Genomic DNA, 22,541 nt, shown 5'->3' on the forward strand with positions numbered 1-22,541 from the left:
CCTGTCAGTGCCCATCAGTGGTATCTGTTAGTGCTGCCTGTAGGTGCCCATCAGTGATGCCTGTCAGTGCCCATCAGTGATGCCTGTCAGTGCCCATCAGTGATATCTGTCAGTGCTGCCTGTCGGTGCCCATCAGTGATGTCTGTCAGTGCCCATCAGTGATATCTGTCAGTGCTGCCTGTCAGTGCCCACCAGTGATGTTTGTCAGTGCTGCCTGTCAGTGCCCATCAATGCTGCCTGCCAGTGCCATCAGTGCTGCCTGCCAGTGCCCATCAGTGCCTGCCTGTCAGTGCCCATCAGTGATATCTGTCAGTGCTGCCTGTCAGTGCCCATCAGTGATATCTGTCAGTGCTGCCTGTCAGTGCCCATCAGTGATATCTGTCAATGCTGTCAATGCAACCCAAAAGCAAACATTTATTATTATACTCCAGCTTACCAATTCTTAGATGCTTCATTAATTTTCCTTTTTTTAGGCTTTCTTTCTTTCTTTCTTTCTTTCTTTCTTTCTTTCTTTCTTTCTTTCTTTCTTTCTTTCTTTCTTCTTTCTTTCTTTCTTTCTTTCTTTCTTCTTTCTTTCTTTCTTCTATTTTCATCCGGTGATCCAGATAGTGAGTCTGTTGTTTTTCAAAAGAACAAGCTCTCCAGCAGAATGTATCAGTTACAGAGAGGAGACAAACCAGTTACCACTGGCAGGGGTGTTTACAATGGTCAGCTTTTATTCATTTATGTAAAACCTTTAGGCTGGATTTCCTCCGCATCCAATTCGCATGACAGGAGAGTGTGGTGACCGGCTCTCTATCAGACCCAATTCAGGTGTCAATCAGGTCTGAATTTCTGCCTGAATTTGCACCTTATTTCGGAGCCAAAGACACACAGGACCCTTTCCAGGGGTAGACATTTGCAAAGCGCATTGCTGCAGGATAATGCTGGATCGCCGGACAGGTAAGTGTGTGTTTTAAAAACCCAGAATAACAGGTAAATAGGGATGGGAGAAAGGTTAGGGGCATATTAAGTTAAGCCTTGTACACACAATTGGACTTTTCTCCGAAGGGCGTTGGCCTCAAACTGGTCTTGCATACAAACGGCACACAATTGTCGGCCAACAAACACGAATGTAGTGACGTACTACGTGGTTTTCAGCTCTTTAGCACCACCCTTTGGGCTCCTTCTGCTAATTTCGTGTTAGTAGAAGTTTGGTGAGTGTTGATTTGCGCTTTTCATTTTGCGCTTTTCAGTTAGTTTCTGAACGCCTGTTCCTCAACCAGACATGTTGCGGAATCGGAGGAGATAACGTGTTATTTATTATTGGCCTTGGAGTTATTGCTTTGACCCAAGTCCAGTCCAGGAACAGGAGGAGGAGGATTTCTTGGACTGAAAATTGGTTGCTTTATTAATGGTGACCAATTATGTCATAAGCCTTTGCTGCGGGAGCTCCAGGAGAATAATCCGGATGATTTTCGTAATTATCTCCGGATGAAGGACCCCTGCTTTCACCAACTCTTGGCATTGTTGACCCCCTATATTAAGAAGTAGGACACATGCATGAGGCTTTTATTTTATTTTTTGGTTGAATAATAATGATTTGTTATATTTTCTATATTTTTGGATGCATAGAATGCACTTTTTGGTTAAGTTCTATTGACAGATATCATGTCTAATGTTATTTGTTTACTTTTTTTTAATGCGCAATAAAAAAATTGTGTAGAATAATACTTGGCTATGTGTTTTACCTCAAATGACAGTTTGGGAGTCGGCAGTTACATTAAAAAAAATACAATGTAAAATTAACAAGGGGACACCAACATAGTTGTATCTTTGATCATAAAAACTACGGGGTAATGGTGTTGTGGTAACTTGCCCCCCCCCCCCCCCCCCCCCAAAAAAAAATAACAAGCATAATAATATTATTGTTGATATCACTAGAAAAAAAAGCCTTTGAAAATTTGTTTGCAATAACTCCATCAGTATCACCAGCAAAGCAGCTTCATTATTATCCCATTAAAGAAGAAGAGAATTGTGCGCTGCATTTCCAGATTTCATCATTTGCCGCGTCACGAATGTTAATTCTCCATTACGAACGCTAGTTTACAAGACCGACCGTTTCTGGCTCGTCCTTGCTTCCGAGCATGCGTGTTTGTACTTTGGACTTTTGTCTGACGGACTTGTGTACACACGCTTGGAAAATCCGACAACTGACATTTGTCCACGGAAAATTTTAAAGCCTGCCATCCAACATTTGTCTGCGGAAAATCCGACAACAATTGTCCGATGGAGCGTACAAACGGTCGGATTTTCCGCCAACAGCCTGTCATCACACATTTCCCGTTGGAAAATCTGATCGTGTGTACAGGGCTTTAAGTATATTAGCACAGCCAACAGACCAAAGGAAGGATTTCTATTGGCTCCTGTTTGAAACTCACAGCCACAAGCGGTCAGCCTTGATTCAGGGCCATCGAAAAGGGCCACTTAAACAGCGGTAAAGCGCCGCTGAAATGAGCAACACTTTACCACGAACGTGGCCGCGGCCCCAGTGTGAAAGGGGTCCAAGAAATGCGAGGAAATAAGTTCCCGAACCCTTTTAAAATTCAGCACTGAACTGGGAAAACATTCACATTTACAAATGCATAGTGTGTAGAGCTGCACGATTAATCATTAAACATCATTATCACGATTTTTTTTTTTCCCCCTTGCGATCTTGACAAAGCATTTCCCGATTCTTTCTATGCAGAGAATTCTCTCTGCTCTGGTGAAGCCGACAGCTGTCAAAAGTAAGGGAAAAAAAAGCGGGCAGTCTGCCAAGAATCACAACATTCTTTAGAAGTGGAATTTAAGTATAAACATTGTAACCATTTGTCCTTTAGATCAAAGGATTACACTTTGGTGTGAAAATGAGGGAAGTTTAACCACTTAAACACTAAATCTTTTTCTGACATTTGTTGGTTTCAAGTTAAAATCTTTTTTTTTTTTGCTGGAAAATTACTTAGAACCCCCAAACATTATATATATTTTTTAGTAGACCCTAAATAATGAATAAAGAGATAGAGAATAAATAGAGAATAAAATGGTGGTTGTTGCAATATTTTATGTCACACTGTATTTGCGCAGCAGTCGTTCAAATGCATTTTTTTGGGGGGAAAAATTAAACTTTAATGAATTAAAAAAAAAAAAAAAAACAACTAACCAGTAAAGTTAGCCCAATTTTTTTTGTATAATGTCAAAGATTTTACGCCGCGAGAATTGTGATCTTTATTCTAAGCAAAAAAAAAATTGTGATTCTCATTTTGGCCAGAATCGTGCAACTCTAATATGGTGCAGGACCCTTTTTTTTTGGTTCGCACCAGAATCGGATGGCATTGGGTGCGATCCGATTCCTGTCTGAATTCACAGTTCGCACTGCAATGTGAACCGATCTGGGGGTGTCATTAACTTTCTATTGACATCCACAGCAGCTCACATAGGACAGCGTGAACCGCCTGCGACTTCTATGCGATGTGGGAACCGGCGCTGGAATCACGCTGGTGTGAGCCGGCACTAACTGTTATTCTGCTGCATCAAATAGATAAAGTTTAATATTGAGATGTGACAGCACCCCTCACCACTAAGGGCTCATTTATATTTTGGGGGGGGGTAATATGCCCAGTTGTGTATCAGCCGCGTTTTTAGCGCCCCCATCTCCTCTTAAGCTGCAACAACAGCAGATAGGGCTGTTCACATGCATGCAAAGACTGCAGTAAGCCCGCCATGCAAAACCCATTCAAGTGAATGGGGAAACGCCGCACTTGACCTGCAACTAGATGCTATGTATGTGGTTGTGTCCCTGTGCTGCAGTCATTTTGGGGTTAAAACAGGCGGTGAGGAGGCATCACATCGCCTCCTTTCCGCCTGTGAAAAGCGATCTGAACGCGGATCGTTTTTCAGAGGCATGGCAGAGTTCAGGTGCAAGTCAAACAAGTCGCCAATACAAAGCCTGCAGGGTTCCTATTTCACCACCAGGGGTCTCTCTTGCACAACTTTTTACATTTTTAAAATTGTGTTTTTACTCCACAGTGCACCGAGGATGAAGCAGCCAATTTCTGCAGCAATAAATAATATTTTCCAGCAATCTTTTGTGTCTGTGCCGTGTATTCATTACAGTATTGCACTATGTCAACTGGATTGGATTTCATGAACAATGCATAAATCAATAGTACATCGGCTGTATGTTTGGTTCCCACAAAGGGAGTAACTGGGATTGATAAATGATGTGGATTAGGGCGAGAATTTATTTAGTTTTGCTTTATTCGAAAGACGCTTACAGCATTCCCAAATATGAGCCGACACCTGTATAGAAACTGAGAGATCTGACATTTATGTCACTTCATTTTGCCTGTAGTATTAGTGATACTTCAGCTGTCATGGTAAATCTATTACGCCTATCAGAGGCCTTGTCTTTGGGACTTACTATTCACACTAGCAAGAATAAAATCTTTTTAGTCATGGGAGGCATTTTTTTTTTTTTTAATTAATGTTGGGTGACTTCTTCTTGCGAGATATAATATATCCAATCTATTCAACCACTTTAGCTCTCTCACGGTACATTCCCTATGAACTATTGTGAAAAAGTTCAGCAAAACTTAAAATAACTAAGTAATACATCGTGAAAAAGTTCAGCAAAACTTAAAATAACTAAGTAATACATCCTTTCTTTTTTTTTAATTTATTTTTTAATTTTTTTTAGGACAAACAAGGTTTCCTTTGGTAATAATGTCTTGCAAAAAAATATTTATTTTTTTATGCAGCACATACTGTTTTAAAAAAAATATTTTTACTGTGGATAAAAATGACTTTGTGAAAATACAAAATATTTAAATATAATACAGATATATTACAATATTTAATAAAATTATAATTAATCGTTAACCACGTTACTCGCAATCTGAGGTTCCACTGTATATACTGTATATATATATATATATATAGTTATATATATCTATATAGATATATATAGATATGTGTGTATCTATATATATATACATATATATATGTATATATGTATATATATATATATATATATAGATACACACATACACACACAGTATATATATATATATAGATATATCTATCTATCTATCTATTTATATATATATATATAAAAAATCTCTCTCTCTCTCTCTCTCTCTCCTCTCTCTCTCTCTCTCCTCTCTCTCTCTCTCTCTCTCTCTCTCTCTCTCTCTCTCTCTCTTCTCTCTCTCTCTCCTCTCTCTCTCTCTCTCTCTCTATATATATATATATATATATATATATATATATATATATATATAATGTGTGTATCTATAGATACACACATTATATATATATATATCTATATATATATAGATATATATATACAGTATATACAGTGGAACCTCGGATTGCGAGTAACGCGGTTAACGAGCATTTCGCAATACGAGCAATTTTTTTTTTTTTAAATCCTGACTCGGTTTGCGAGTGTTGTCTCGCAAAACGAGCAGGATTCAAGCCTCTGTGTGTGCAGTACCCGCATCTGGCCAGAGGTGCGGGGGGCCGCCGGTGACACTCTGAAATACTCAGAAGCACTCAGAAATACTCCGTTCCTGAGCCTTTCCGAGTGCAGCCGAGCGGTCTCCAAGTATTTCCGAGCCTCTCCGGCGCCCCCCACCCCCACCCCCACCTCTGGACACATGCAATAGAAGTCAATGTGGAACGAATCACTCCAAAGACATGCTGGTAGGTTAATTGGATCCTGTCTAAATTGTCCCTAGTGTATGTATGAATGTGAGTTAGGGACCTTAGAGTGTAAGCTCCTTGAGGGTATAGGGACTGGTGTGAATGTACAATGTATATGTAAAGCGCTGCGTAAATTGACGGCGCTATATAAGTACCTGAAATAATAATAATAATAATCTTCGTTTCCATTGACTTCTATGGGGAAACTCGCTTTGATATGCGATATGCTTTGGATTACAATCATTCTCCTGGAACGGATTATACTCATAATCCAAGGTTCCCCTGTGTAGATAGATAGAGAGATAGATAGATAGATAGATAGATAGATAGATAGATAGATAGATAGATAGATAGATAGATAGATAGATAGATAGATAGATAGATAAAAAGAAAAGAAATATATACACTATATTACCAAAAGTATTGGGACACCTGCCTTTACACACACATAAACTGTAATGGCATCCCAGTCTTAGTCCGTAGGGTTCAGTATTGAGTTGGCCCACCCTTTGCAGCTATAACAGCTTCAACTCTTCTAGGAACGCTGTCCACAAGGTTTAGGAGTGTGTCTATGGGAATGTTTGACCATTCTTCCAGAAGAACATTTGTGAGGTCGGGCACTGATGTTGGACGAGAAGGTCTGGCTCGCAGTCTCCGCTCTAATTCATCCCAAAGGTGTTCTATTGGGTTGAGATCAGGACTCTGTTCAGGCCAGTCAAGTTCCTCCACCCCAAACTTGCTCATCCATGTCTTTATGGACCTTGATTTGTACACTGGTCCAAATCATTTGGTGGAGGAGGGGGGATTATGGTTTATTATGGATTATTGTTTTTCAGGGGTTGAAGTTGGCCCCTTAATTTCAGTGAAGGGAACTCTTAAGACATCAGCATACCAAGACATTTTGGACAATTTCATGCTCCCAACTTTGTGGGAACAGTTTGGGGATGGCCCCTTCCTGTTCCCACATGACTGCGCACCAGTGCACAAAGCAAGGTCCATAAAGACATGGATGAGCGAGTTTGGGGTGGAGGAACTTGCCTGGCCTGCACAGAGTCCTGACCTCAACCCCATAGAACACCTTTGGGATGAATTAGAATGTTGACTGTGAGCCAGGCCTTCTCATCCAACATCAGTGCCCGACCTCACAAATGCTCTTCTGGAAGAATGGTCAAACATTCCCATAGACACCCTCCTAAACCTTGTGGACAGCCTTCCCAGAAGAGTTGAAGCTGTTATAGCTGCAAAGGGCGGAGCCAACTCAATATTGAACCCTACGGACTAAGACTGGGATGCCATTAAAGTTCATGTGTGTGTAAAGGCAGGCGTCCCAATACTTTTGGTAATAAAGTGTATATATATTTCAAAAGAGAGCGCGGCACTCTTAGGTCTTGAAAGGTAGACGCACAGTGAAGAGATTATTTTGACGTTTTGACAAGGAACAAGCTTGTCTTCCGCAGAACCTGAGTGAGGAGGACCAGCTTGTGCCTCATCGAAACACTGAAATAAAATATTCACTGTGCGTTCACCTTTCAGGACCCGTGAGTGCCGCGCTCTCTTTCGGATTATATGTACTACATACAGTCTTTGCTGCACACTCCGCCCATTTTTTATCTCTGATATGTGTGCAGAGGCAACCATTGGATATTTTATCCAATCAGTGTAATCAGTGTTTAACCACTTGCCGACCAGCCGCCATCATTATAGGGCGGCAGGTCGTCTCATTCCCGCGAATCGCCGTACCTGTACATCGGCTCCGTTAAGAGCTGCTGCGCGGTGGGGAACCCGATGCCGCGTGGCCGGAAGCTGCGATGTCCGCCAGTCATCGGCGATCGCGGGCAAGAGAGCCAGAACGGGGATCTGTGTAACACACAAATCCCTGTTCTGCCAGGAGAGGAGAAACACATTGTAGTAGTAACTAGGAACAGCGAACGGTCTCCTCCTCTCTAGACAGTCCCATCCCCCCCACAGTTAGAACACACGCTGAGCAAACACATTTAACCCCTTGATCGCCCCCTAGTGTTAACCCATTCCCTGCCAGTGACATTTACACAGTAATCAGTGCATTTTTATAGCTCTGATCGCTGTATAAATGTCGGTGGTCCCAAAAAAATGTGAAAAGTGTCCAATCTGTCCGCCGCAATGTCGCAGTCCCGCTAAAAATCACAGATCAACGCCATTACTAGTAAAAAAAAAAAAAAGTAAAAAAAATAAAAATGCCATAAATTTATCTATCCCCTATTTTGTAGGCACTATAACTTTTGCGCAAACCAATCAATATACGCTTATTACAGTTTTTCTTTTTGCCAAAAATATGTAGAAGAATACTTATTGGCCTAAACTGATGAAGAAATTCGTTTTTTGTATATATATTTTTTGGGGGGATATTTATTATAGCAAAAAGTTACAAATATATATATATTTTTTCAAAATTGTCGCTCTTTTCTTGTTTATAGCGTAAAAAATAAAAACCGCAGAGGTGATCAAATACCACCAAAAGAAAGCTCTATTTGTGGGGAAATAAGGACGTCAATTTTGTTTGTGTACAGCGTCGCACGAACGCGCAATTGTCAGTTAAAATGGCGCAGTGCCGTATCGCAAAAAATGGCCTGGTCATTAAGGGGGAAAATCTTCCGGGGCTGAAGTGGTTGAAAAAAAAAAATATTTTTCTTTGAGTAAAAATAGTTTTATGGAAAAAAAAAACATATTCATCTAATTTAAACATGCTATATAAATCCTGTATAATAATAAAATATAATATATAAAAAAAATGTGTGTGTGTACAGTAGATAGATAGATAGATAGATAGATAGATAGATAGATAGATAGATCTATATATATATATATAGATCTATCTATATATCTATATATCTATATCTATATATATATATATATATATATATATATATATATATATATATATATATATATATATTTATATATATCACATATCATATCAAATATGTATATAAAACAAATAAAGAAAAAAAATTTTTTTATATACTGTATACTGTGTGTGTGTATATTTATATTTTTGATAGATAGATACATATATATATATATATAGATATATATATATATATATATATATATATCTAGATATATATAGATATATATATCTAGATATAGATCTATATATATATCTATATATACATATATATATATCTATATATATATCTATATATATCACATATCATATCAAATATGTATATAAAACAAATAAAGAAAAAAAAATACTTTTTATATTCGTGTTTTTATATACTGTATACTGTGTGTATATTTATATTTTTGTGTATATATTTTAGAATGTTTGTTCCATTTCCTAATGGTTAGTGACCACAGTGATAAAAAAATTCTAAGGAGCAAGATAGAAAAAATTTCATGAACCAACAAAATTCTAATGCCCCGTACACACGGTCGGATTTTCCGATGGAAAATGTCCGATCAGAGCGTGTTGTCGGAAATTCCGACCGTGTGTGGGCTCCATCTGACATTTTCCATCGGATTTTCCGACACACAAAGTTGGAGAGCAGGAGATAAAATTTTCCGACAACAAAATCCGTTGTCGGAAATTCCGATCGTGTGTACACAAATCCGACGGACAAAGCTATTGGCCACTGCCCCGTTTATAGTCCCGATGTACGTGTTTTACGGCACCGCGTTCAGAACGATCGGATTTTCCGACAACTTTGTGTGACCGTGTGTATGCAAGACAAGTTTGAGCCAACATCCGTCGGAAAAAATCCTAGGATTTTGTTGTCGGAATGTCCGATCAATGTCCGACCGTGTGTACGGGGCATAACTGTGAATGTGGTTTCTGTTAGATTTCATACACGCGTTACAATATTTTTCTATTTATTACATCTGTTATTCCATTCAAGTAGCAGTCCTGGATTAAAGTTTAAGGGCTTTCAATTGCAATTAGTTGAGTCAATGATGGGAAAAAACTTTTCAGGATTTCCATACGAATGAATATTCAAGTGAAATTCTACTGGAGTATGGCCAACTTCATTGTGCTGAGTAATTGCCTGATATCTGCCTCTAGGGGGTGCTGCAGACCATTCTTAGTTTTGCTGCATCCTGGTCCTTCCAATGTTGTTTTTGCAAGTACAAGACAATAAGAAATGAATACATTGTATATATACTGTATATCTCTTTTTGATAAAAATGTATCTTATTTCTGTTTTTTGTATATTCTGCTCTTAGTTGCAGTAAACTGGACAGCCAAAGGAGAGTTTAAAAATAACCTGGGCTGGAGAAAACTAAAAGAATACTTTCACACTTTTTATCTTTTTTTAAATTTTTATTTCATTATTTTTTTTTTTTTTGAGTTTTAGTGCTAGAAATAGCCTCTGCTAAGCGCCTGAAAATCGCCTCTCATTAATTTCGGTGTGACTTTTCACACTGGGGCGATGCGCTTGCGAGGCGTTATGAAAAGTCCTGCAAGCAGCATCTTTGGGGCGGTTTGGAAGCGATGTATTTAGCGCTCCCAAAACGCCCCTGCCCATTGTAATGAATATGCAGCGCTTCCAAAGCACCGCAAAATGGGAGTTTTTAACCTTTTTTGGGGTTAAAAGCGCCCCACTAGCAGCCGAAAAGAACCGCTAAAACAAGCGGCGCTTTAGCGCAAACGGCGGGCGCTGTTAGTGTGAAATGGGTCTAATTCAAAACTTTTTGGAAAGAGTATGGAAGGGTTAGGGCTCCATTCACACTAGTGCGACTAGCCGTTCAGGTCTATGCAACTTAAAGCTGCAGCGACTTTAAAAAGGTTCCTGCACTACTTTGATGCGGCTTTCATGGGACTTGAGCGCTATTAAACTGCACTGTAAACTCTCAAAAGTCGCAATTAAAGTCTCAAATTAAGGTTATCAATGCAACAGTCAAAGTCAGAAGCCAAAGTCGCACCCATCCAAATTCGCACTTTAAAGTTGCAATGGAAATCGCACAACTTTGGAGTTGTACATACCTGAATGGGGCCTAAAACACTTGTCAGTCTTTTTGCCATATGTGCCGCAGTGGAGACCCCCCTCTTCACTTCCTATCCCATAAATACAACAGGAAGTGAGGGGAATTTTCTCTTAGGTGTCACAGGAACGGGTTTCCCAATTGGAAGATGATCCCCTCTTTTCCTGTTCCGCTGACAACCCAAAATGTTGGATTTCCCATGACCTGCAGTTCAGTGACAGTGGTCACCAGGAGAAATAGAGAGGGTTCTCCGAGCTGAGAAACATGGGAATTGAAGAATAGAGGGCAGGGCCGCTGATAGGGGGTTAATACTTACCCTCCTGTACGGGGCCCAGGCCTCATAAGTTCAACAGGGGGGGGGGGGGGCAGTGATTCCAAGTGGCAATCGCTTCACAGTGTGCAATATGAGTTTGGGTGCCATTATCATTGAATGGCACCCCAAATGCGATGTGATTTTGCTGCCACTGTTTCACAACAGAATCGCGTGGAAATCGCAGCAAAACGTGCCTTTAAAACTCGCACGGAGCTTGTCACCCAAAAAAAGAGCAAGGGCTTCTTTTTGGGTACAAATGTGCATTGAAGTAAGTGGGCTGGCCCTATGTGACACACAGAATCACGCTGCGATTTCCACGCAATTCTGTTGTGAAGCAGTGGCAGCAGAATCACATCGCATTTGGGGTGCCATTCAATGATAATGGCACCCAAACTCATATTGCACACTGTGAAGCGATTGCCACTTGGAATCATGGGCTGAATCACGCATTTTGCTATAATTGGTCCCAGTAATTGCGCCCACTTCTGCTGCCCTGGGCCCCCTCCCCTGTTGAACTTATGAGGCCTGGGCCCCGTACAGGAGGGTTTCTCAGCTCGGAGAACCCTCTCTATTTCTCCTGGTGACCACTGTCACTGAACTGCAGGTCATGGGAAATCCAACATTTTGGGTTGTCAGCGGAACAGGAAAAGAGGGGATCATCTTCCAATTGGGAAACCTGTTCCTGTGACACCTAAGAGAGAATTCCCCTCACTTCCTGTTGTGTCTATGGGATAGGAAGTGAAGAGGGGCGTCTCCACTGCGGCACACATGGCAAAAAGACTGACAAATGTTTTCGGCTCTATTCCAGTATGTGCAACTCCAAAGTTGTGCGATTTCCATTGCAACTTTAAAGTGCGACTTTTATGCAACTTTGGATGGGTGCGACTTTGGCTTCTGACTTTGACTGTTGCATTGAGAACATTAAAGTGGTTGTAAACCCTTACAGACCACGTTTGCCTACAGGTAAGCCTAAATTAAGGCTTACCTGTAGGTGCAAGAAATTGCAGTTTATGGCGCTCAGGTCACATGAAAGCCGCATCAAAGTAGTGCAGGAAACTTTTTAAAGTCGCTGCAACTTTAGGTTGCATAGATTTGAACGGCTTCCATTGAAACACATGGGCTGCACTAGTGTGAATGGAGCCTTAACCCTTCCATACTCTTTCCAAAAAGTTTTGATTTAGATCCATTTCATACTGAAAGCACCAGCCGTTCGCGCTAAAGCGCCGCTCGTTTTAGCAGTGCTTTTTGGCTGCTAGCGGGGTGCTTTTAACCCCAAAAAAGGGTTTAAAACTCTCATTTTGCGGCGCTTTGAAAGCGCTTTTAAGGTGCTTTGGAAGCGCTGCCCATTTATTGCAATGGGCAGGGGCGTTTTGGGAGCGCTAAATACAACTCTTCCAAACCGCCCCAAAACATTCCCATAGACACACTCCTAAACCTTGTGGACGGCCTTCCCAGAAGAGTTGAAGCTGTTATAACTGCAAAGGGTGACCAACTCAATATTGAACCCTACGGACTAAGACTGGGATGTCATTAAAGTTTATGTGTGTGTAAAGGCAGGCGTCCCAATACTTTTGGTAATATAGTGTAGATGTGAAAGGTGCCCTAAAAGCACATTGCAAAAATGCATGGTAAGGTTCCTGCTCTAAGTGTGGTGCCTTATGGTGCCATTCATTGTGAAAGGCACCCCAATGCATTGTACAGTTAAGCCCAATCCACCATAGCTCACCATTTCACATATACCATGCGTTGTGGTGCGCTGAATTTTTGAAAAAGGGTCGTGTATGTTTTTTTTTCTTGCATTGTGGTGCACCAGAAGCCCATTTATAAGGAATAGGCTGCCTTGACGCAACGCGTTAACGTGTGCCTTACCGCATGCGCATTCATTCACTGCAATGGAATGCTGACGTGTAAATGGGTCCTTAGCCGGTAACAGGCTCATTCAATCAAAGAAAAGTGCAAGCAGCAACGCACATCAGAATCAGAAACCATTCTGCCTTCAGTAAAGTGAATTCTGATTGGTTGCTGAGATCCCGTTGCTGCTTATTGAATAAAGTAATAAATTACCATTTCCAGCCGCACCACTACAATACTCATCTTCTACCATACTAATACACCCATCTAACCGGATTCTCTTTGCTCTTCCCGCTAACATGCTGCTGTCTCTCCTCGTAGTCCGTCGGCCGGACTCATCACGTAAGTCTGCCTATGTGTCGCCTGGCGGCGTCCTCCCCATACCGTCTGCATGTGTGTGTTGTATTGTGCTGTCTCCTGTCTCACTGCCCCGTTTTTTTTTTCTGTTTCTGTATTGCGAACTTCCTGTCTTGTTTTAATGAATTGCTTATACCTTTCCCACCTTGTCATTCGCCATGTTTTTTATTTTTTTTTTATGTTTTTGCTGCAAGTGGATCTAATGGCTTATTTGATGATGTAATGTAAAGAGCAATGATAAATTGCAAAGAGCCCATAGAAGCCAATTGGGTCAATTCTGATTGGACGCCATGGGTTGGCGCACACTGTGGACATGACCAGCAAAAGGCTAAAGACAAAATAGTTTTTGCGGGGTTTGTAGGAACAAGATCCTTTCATTTTGTATAAAAACAAGGGACCCATAGAACTAGAGATGCTGCACACCCCAAAAATGTGGTCGCAAGAAAAGGTTAGGAGATCCCCAGGGTTTTTTTTCTTTTAGCAGCGAAGAAAGTATATCAAAAAAATATAGCAATATAAAAAGGTATAATTTATTATACAAATGTTAAAATCAAACAAAGGTTTTACAATATGAGCTCTGGTTACATGCACTCCCATTTTGGACCATCGGCCATGACAACAATAATACAGGCAGGTATACTTATGTACAAAGCAAATTTTTGCAATATTAATCCAGTACCAAAGGGTGCCCCAACGCGTTTTGACCAAATAAGTCTTAGTCTTCTTTAGGGGGGAACTGTTGAGCTCTCGTTGTGGCTACATGCACTCCCATTTTGGCCCATGACAACAATAATATAGGCAGGTATACTTATGTACAAATCAAATTTTTGCAATATTGATCTTGCCCCAAAGGGTGCCCTAAAGGGTGAGCCAACGCGTTTTGACCAAATAAGTCCTTCTTCTTCAAGGGGATTGTGTTGTCTCCAACAAATGGAAGACAGAGTTTGGAACCAGAGAATTTAGTAACTTCTAAGTTCCTTCTTAGAACGTTCTAACCATTCACATGACAGGGCCCAACCATGTGTAGGGGTGCTTGAGGAAGATGGAAATAGGCACACCTTAGGAAGATAAGCCACTGATACTTCCCCAGGCAGTGACGGTGTGTCCATTAGGGGATTGTCCCCCCTCTCTCCAGCCACCATCTCTGTGCACTATGGATAGATTCATAAATCTATCCACGGCCCTTGTAGACACCCCCAATTCAGGCATCCTGCTCCTTTTCGGGCACCGGGTGCCTGAATTACAGCGGCGGGGGGTGTTTTTGAAGCACCTGATTAGAGCCATAGGCTCTAATAGGCTTCAAAAAAGGTGCACTGCAAGCACAAACCATTGCGCCTGCAGTGCACCTAGGTGTGTTAGCAAGGCAAATGAATATTTGCTTTGCTAACACAGAACCGCCTCTCAGGCAATCAGGAGGACTGGATGTAATACCGGGCACCTGATTGGCTGAAGGCAGAGGTGATCCCATTGGCGCCAAGGAATACAGGAAGAAGACATGCACGGAGGAGTCAGAGGACACAGCATCCATCGCCGTGCTACCATCCCACAGCTCATTGCCTGACCAGCTGCCTGACATGCCACCACGGTGGGGTAAGTGCCGGGCAGACAGACGGTGGGGGGGCACAGTGGCTGCATATTATGGGCACAAAGGCTGCAATTGATGGAGCACAGTTGGCTGCATTTGTGGGGCACAGAGTCTGCATATTATCGGCAGAATGGCTGCATATGATGGGACACAGTTGGCTGCATATGATGAACACAGAGTCTGCATATAATGGGCACAGCGTCTGCATATAATGTGAACAGGTGGCTGCATATAATGGGCACAGGTGGCTGCATATGATGGGCACAGTTGGCTGCATATCATGGGCACAGGTGGCTGCATATGATGGGCACAGGTGGCTGCATATTATGGGCACAGTTGGCTGCATATGATGGGGCACAGTTGGCTGCATTTGATGAGCACAGAGGTTGCATATTATGGGCACAGTTGGCTGCATATGATGGACACAGAGTCTGCATATGATGAGCACAGAGTCTGCATATGATGGGCACAGTGGCTGCATAGAATGGGCACAGGTGGCTGCATATGATGGGCACAGGTGGCTGCATATGATGGGCACAGGTGGCTGCATATGATGGGCACAGTTGGCTGCATATTATGGGCACAGGTGGCTGCATATGATGGGCACAGTTGGCTGCATATGATGGGCACGGGTGGCTGTATATTATGGGCAAAGTTGGCTGCATATTATGGGCACGGGTGGCTGAATATTATGGGCACAGTTAGCTGTATATTATGGGCACAGGTGGCTGCATATTATGGGCACAGTGGCTGCATATGATGTCTTTGTTTCAGTATTTTTCAGAATTTTTCAGTTTGTTTGCGCCCCCCAAAAATTTTGAGCACCAGCCACCACTGCCCCCAGGAATGGAATCCCATACAGAAGACAAGAAAGAACGGGCAAATCATTCCTAAATTGCTACATTAGATGGTATGGGAAAAGCACGGACAGCAGGTCCTCAAAAAGCCCTTTGTTCACCCAATTGACCACCAATTTGCAGCTAATCAACTTGTGTGTTGCCACCAGTTATTTCCTATACCATCTAATGAAGCAATTTACAAATGATTTGCCCATTCTTTCTTGTCTCCTGTATGGGATTCCATTCCTGGGGGAGTATCAGTGGCTTATCTTCTTAGGGTGTGCCTAATTCCGTCTTCCTCAAGCACCCCTACACATCGTTCCTTGTAAGCCAGCTATGTTGGGCCCTGTCATGTAGATGGTTAGAACGTTCTAAGAAGGATCTTGGATGTTACTAAATTCTCTGGTTTCAAACTCTGTCTTCCATTCGTTGGAGACAACACAATCCCCTTGAAGAAGAAGGACTTATTTGGTCAAAACGCGTTGGGGCAAGATCAATTTTGCAAAAATTTGATTTGTACATAAGTATACCTGCCTGTATTAGTGTTGTCGTGGGCCAAAATGGGAGTGCATGTAGCCACAACCAGAGCTCATATTTTAAAACCTGTGTTTGATTTTGAACATTTGTACAATAAATTATACCTTTTTATATTAATATATTTTTTTGATATGCTAAAAAAAAATCCTGGGGATCTCTTAACCTTTTCTTGTGATCCTTTCCTTTTGTTACCTGCGCTAACAAAATGAACACTGCATCTGATTGGTTGGTATAGGTGATACTGGCCTTCTCTTTCCTTCAAATGTTACAGATCAGCCTGATTTTCATCCAGCTGTCTTGTCTTTTGTACATTGTCTAAACTTCCCCTCTGTTTCTACATACTCTGTGTGACACGGGCTCATTTACGGGGTCACTTCCCCCCATGTGCTCCAATTCCTCCTGAAATGGTCAAATCTCTCCACCCTAACCTCTTCCCACTGATGGGAGCCGACCCTTTAAGAGAGCGTAACGCCAGAGAGGTTACGTCGGATTCCAGATCATGTGACCGCTGTGATTGGTTGTCACAGTCCTCATGTGCTTGGCAGCCCATCCTACTGGCTCCCATCTGAGCACAAATCCCCTGCCCCTCAAATTTCCCCTCTGAGCACAAATCCTCTTCCCCTCAAATATCCCCTACATAGGTGTCCCGGTCTGCTGATGATAGCAAATCAGGGCCGCTGGAGGTGCTCACAGGGCTGGAGAAGAAGTTCCAGGACCCTGTGGGTGTAAGGGCAGAAATTATTTTAAACTGCCCACTAGATGGCACCTTTCCCTTTCTATACACACGGTGCTGGAAATCGCATGCGATTCAGACAGGGATCACACTGCAATCCTGTTCAAATCACATGTGATTCTTTGCAGTACGGTTTGCGACAATTTCTTTTTTGTATTGACACAAATCGCAGCGCAAAGTATTAGTACGCGGTATCGGCAAGTGCTTGACCGAAAGTACCAGTACTCGTACTTGCCGAAAAAAAAAAACGGTATATATAGTGTTTGTTCCTTCATACCATGGCCACACTTGGAATTAGTGATGAGCCGAACGAACCTGGGATCGGTCCTAGGTGGGTTTGGTGAATAGGTGCCAAATTTGAACCCCATTGAAGACAATGAGAGTTGAATGTTAAAAAACATTCACAAAAAATATAAAGTGTAATAAAACAGAAAGATACAGTTTTTGACAAGTCTTTTAATAAAAACCAAGTCCCAAAATGTATTGTACATCCCTAAAATTCATACCAGAGCTGAAGGATCTGGTATGAAATAGGGTAGAACCCAACACTTTTTTTTATGCCCGAGCAGCCAAAGATCATTTGGCTGGAACTTTAAGCTTAGCCTTACTGGCAGTAGCGGCTGGTGGTAAATTTTTGTGGGGGGGAAGGGGCAGCAAACAGTGCACCCACAGCTACATCCCCCCCCGAGGTCAGTCGGGTCAACCGCAACACTCCCCCCAGTCGGTTGGTTATGGGCCTGCTACCCCATCTATGGCATGGGCAGGGCTTCCCTCCGGGCGTCTCCTCCATCCTCCTCCTCCCTCCTCCTCCTAGGCCAATTAGAACATTTCTCCTTTTAGCCAGACCCGCTTCCTGATTGACTGGGAGGAGAATCAGTCTGACAATAGTGAATATTCATTCGCTATTGTCACACTACTGGGTGTGCTCAGGGCACAGTTCTCTGCGCCCTGAGCTCACCCTCTTTTGAAGCCAATTAGAGCCTCTAGCTCTAATCACATGCTTCAAAAAAAAAACCCTGATTGGAATCCATGCGTCCGGTGCCCTGCATGTAGATTAGGGTGCCGCATGCATGGATGGGGGGTGGTGGTGGTGGTGCCCATGCACCCTGCATTACAGGCTGCCAATGTCTACTTGTAATACTTCCAGTCTCTGCCTAGATACAGTAGTAGACACAGAATATGAAAATGTTGACTGCTTGAGGCATACCCCATCCATTGCTAGCCTCTTCTTCTACCTGCAACGTCTTCTGCACCGAAACCTTGTGGGCGGAGTCCAATGAGGGTTATTAGAAGCTTCAGCAAGACTGATAGAACAGGTATAACTTGCTATGATGGTGCTAAACACAGGAGAGCCTTCTTAAAACATAATTTGCATGGACATCTTCCATCAGAGATAGAAAAAACAAGAAGTTCCTCATTTTAGGGTAGTCGGTGGAGCCATGCAAATTATTCCTTTATGCCCCTGTAGCTAGGTGTACATCCAGAACCTCAGGTTTACAACATGATATTATGGATCAGGAGTCTACAAACTTTCTAAACAAAGGGCCAGTTTATGATCTCTTCTGCTTTAGGGGGGCCAAACTGTGGCCATTAGGAGCAGAGAATGTTCTGGTATCAGTGGGAGTAAAAAAAAAAATACATAGGGTGTGTTGATCAGTAGGAGGAGGAATAGAGCTCTATCATTTGTAGCAGTGGAGGGAACAGCTCCACATCGTTGGTGTCACTGGGAAAAATAGTGCCCCTCCATTGGTGTCAGTGGAAAAATGATGCCTCATCATTGGTGTCAGTGAAACGGATACTGCTCTAGCATCGCTGTCAGTAGAAGGAATGATGCCCCTTATCATTTGTGTCAGTGGAAGGAATAGTGCCCGATCATTGGTGTCAGTGGAAGGAATAGTGCCCAATCATTGGTGTCAGTGGAAGGAATAGTGCCCGATCATTGGTGTCAGTGGAAGGAATAGTGCCCAATCATTGGTGTCAGTGAAATGGATAATGCTCTAGCACCACTGTCAGTAGAAGAAATGATGCCTCATCATTGGCGTCAATGGCAGGAATAGTGTCCCATCATTGGTGTTGGTGGAAGAAATAATGTCCAAACATTGGTATCAGTACGAGAAATAGTGCCCCATTAGTGGCATCAGTGGAAGGAATTATGATTCATTATTGGTGTCAGTGGGAAGAATAGTGCCCCATCATTGGTGTCAGAGGGAGGAATAGTGTCCCATCATTGGTATCAGTAGGAGGAATAGTGCCCTATCATTGGTATCAGTGAAAGGAATAATGCCTCATCATTGGTGTCAGAGGAAGGAATAATGCCCCATCATTGGTTTCAGTGAAATGGATACTGCTCTAGCTTCACTGTCAGTAGAAGGAATGATGTCTCATCATTGGTTTCAGTGGGAGGAATAGTGCCCCATTGTTGGTGTCAATGGCAGGAATAGTGTCCCATCATTGGTGTTGGTGGAAGGAATAATGTTCAAACATTGGTATCAGTAGGAGAAATAGTGCCCCATTAGTGGCATCAGTAGAAGGAATGAGGATTCATTATTGGTGTCAGTGGGAGGAATAGTGTCCCATCATTGAAGTCATTAGGAGCAATAGTGCCCCATCATTGAAGTCATTAGGAGGAATAGTGCCCTATCTTTGGTGTCAGTGAAAGGAATAATGACTCATCACTGGTGTCAGTTGAAGAAATAGTGCCCCATCATTGGTGTCAGTGGAAGGAATGATGCCCCATCATTGGTGTCAGTGGAAGGAATGATGCCCCATCATTGGTGTCAGTTGAAGGAATGATGCCCCATCATTGGTGTCAGTGGAAGGAATGATGCCCCATCATTGGTGTCAGTGGAAGGAATGATGCCTCATCCAAGGACTGGATAAGGGCAAGCAAAGGGCCACAGTTTGAAGACCACTGTTACAGAGCCATTCTTTCCATACAGCTGTGTCAGGCTATTTGGCAATCATCATTGCAGTGTATGAAAACCACAGCTTCTATGGAACAGAAAGTATGCTTGCTGTTGTATTCTCTCACCTGACTGCTCTGCTATGGCTACAAGCTATTAGTTCTAAGTGAGAGGAGCATGCAGGGGGGTGTCAATGAAGAGAAAAGGCACAACACCCAGCGGAGGGAGGCTGGGGAAAGATTTATGCTGTCCAAACATGCATTCAATTTTGGGCGTTCGATTACTTTTAAAGCAATTGGGCAGGGAATTTTAATCGGCTATTTACAGCAAAAGGAATTAATTTGAGAAGCCACACGTCCCTGCACTTTTTATCGGTGATATCTGCTCCGGCCCAATCAAAACTGGGCAAAAATCAATCGCATAGTTTATCTTTTAATTCATTGTGCTTATGTGATTGTATTTTAACGATCATGCCAACGCTGCCCTATCCATGAGACTTTCCACCTCGTCTGCTTCTGCTTTCATTGATCGCATTGGGCCGTCTCATACGACTTGCACATTTCCCTAGCTGCAATATTGAAGAGCTACAAAAAAATCAAAAAAAAAAAAAAATTACATTGATGTGTGTGACTGCCTTTAGAGAGAAAAAGTTCTAGTCTGACTTTCTATTCTAAAAGCTTTTTTTTTCTTTTTTTTTTTTTTTTTGTTAACAGAATCTTCTATTGATTCCTAGTGGCATTTTTTTATTTTTTCCATTTTATTTTATTTTATTTATCTTTTTTCGGAGCTACTGGTTTACTGGTATACATAAAATACAAAGAAAGATAGTTCAAAGGTTATACCTAAAAAAAAATTTGCTTAATTTAAATCAGCCAATCAACGCATTTCACAAAAGTATCAAAAGCTCATTAAAACAAAAAAATATATATAAAAACCTTTATTTAATAAATGTATACAAAAATAATAATTATAATATAAAACAGATTAAGTACTTGTACCCAATGGATAAAGGACCATGATAATATTTAATATATTAGTATCAGGAGTCCAACATACATACAATTTTGTTTAAAAATTTAAAAGTTTTAAAAAATCGCTATAGAAATACAAATCACATAAAAACACAAAACACACACACACAAAAAAAATTGTACAATTTATATATCATGTGATTTATGTGACAACTCTTGCTTCAACCCTTACGTAATTCATCCTCAGATAAGTCCTAAGCCCATAATTATCATGCCCATAACTAGGATGTATCACAAAGTCCTCCAATCCAAATGGATTGTTAAAGAGAAATATGAGGCTTACTGTTACTGAAAATAATTTTTCAATGGACGTAGGAGACTAATTCCATCATTTTTCATATATGAACCAACTGAATGCTGGGTAATGTTGGTAATATTATAGATGGATGTAGCAATAGCAGCAAATTTAAAAGACCGCCACGTCACTGCTCAAATATAAAACATCAGTCCCTTCGGGCTATTAAAAATCCATCCAGGCGTCACTTGGAGCCTTTACATCAAATATTCCAACAAAACACTGTATAGATACTATTGCTGGTGAAAGTTGAAAAAGCAACTTGGACATCAATTATATATTTGAAAATGCTGTAGACCAGTGGTCTCCAAACTGCTGCCCTTTGCTTGCTTTTATCCGGCCCTTTGGGCAATATTTTATCTTCTGACACCAGCACTGGGGCGTAATTCCCCCCCGCACTGACACCAATGAAGGAGCACAATTCCTCCCCATGACCCCGACAATGGGGGACAGTTCCTCCAAATGACACCAATGATGGGGCACAGTTCCTCCCACTAACACCAATGATAGGGGCATGATTCTTCCCACCAAATGATGCCAATGATTAGGCACAATTCCTCTCACTGACACCAAAGTTGTCAGCATTGTTTACTCCCACTGATGCCGGGACATTCTCTGCTTCCAATGGCCACAGTCTGGCCCCCCTAAAGTCTGGATGACAGTAAACTGGCCATTTGTTTAGAAAGTTTGAAGACCCCTGCTGTGGACCCCCCTTTCTCAAACATTTTTATTCATGGAACCCATAAATAATTTTCAGGTCTCAGAGAACCCTTGCTAAAACCAACTCATTGGAGGTCAGCAGAAAAAAATAGCCCTTACATTTGTAGCCAATGGGAAGAATGCCCCTTACATTGTTGATCAGAATACCACCCTTACAGACAGCTCAAAAGATCTTTAATTTCATGCAGTTGGCTCTGCCAAGTGGCGTTGGCCATGGAAATATGTAGGCACCATCAAATGTGAGGTCAATCAGCCACAGATCCAGGAACCTCTAGAAACCTCTGGAGGAACCTTAGGGTTACACTGAATCCTAGTTGGGAATGGCTGCTCTAGACCAGTGGTCTCCAAACTGCGGCCCTTTGCTTACCTTTATCTGGCTCTTGGGGCACTAGTCCTCCAACTGATATGAAGCATTATTCATACCACTAATACCTACAGTGGGACACCGTTCCTCCCACTGACACCAGTGATGGGGCACTATTCCTCATCCTACTGACACCAATGATGGGGCACTATTCCTCCCACTGACACCAACTATGGGACACCATTCCTTTCACTGACATCAACAGTGGGACACTATTCCTCTCACTGATACCACCCCAACAATGGGGCACTATTCCTCCTCCTGACCACAGATAGTTTGTTTACTCCCACTGAACACCAAGACTGAAACCTTGTCTACTCCCACTGA

At 41.9% G+C, this 22,541-nt stretch overlaps 1 protein-coding gene across 1 annotated transcript in view; it reads left to right on the plus strand.

The window, feature by feature from the left end:
- Positions 1-22,541, plus strand: part of GABBR1 (gamma-aminobutyric acid type B receptor subunit 1) — a 333,519-nt gene that overhangs the window by 121,915 nt on the left and 189,063 nt on the right. The window contains 1 exon segment of the mRNA XM_073598155.1: positions 13,172-13,192. Coding sequence (XP_073454256.1) covers positions 13,172-13,192 — 21 coding nt within the window.

This window comes from Aquarana catesbeiana, linkage group LG09, assembly GCF_042186555.1.
Source record: "Aquarana catesbeiana isolate 2022-GZ linkage group LG09, ASM4218655v1, whole genome shotgun sequence".
In the NCBI taxonomy this organism is placed as follows: domain Eukaryota; kingdom Metazoa; phylum Chordata; class Amphibia; order Anura; family Ranidae; genus Aquarana; species Aquarana catesbeiana.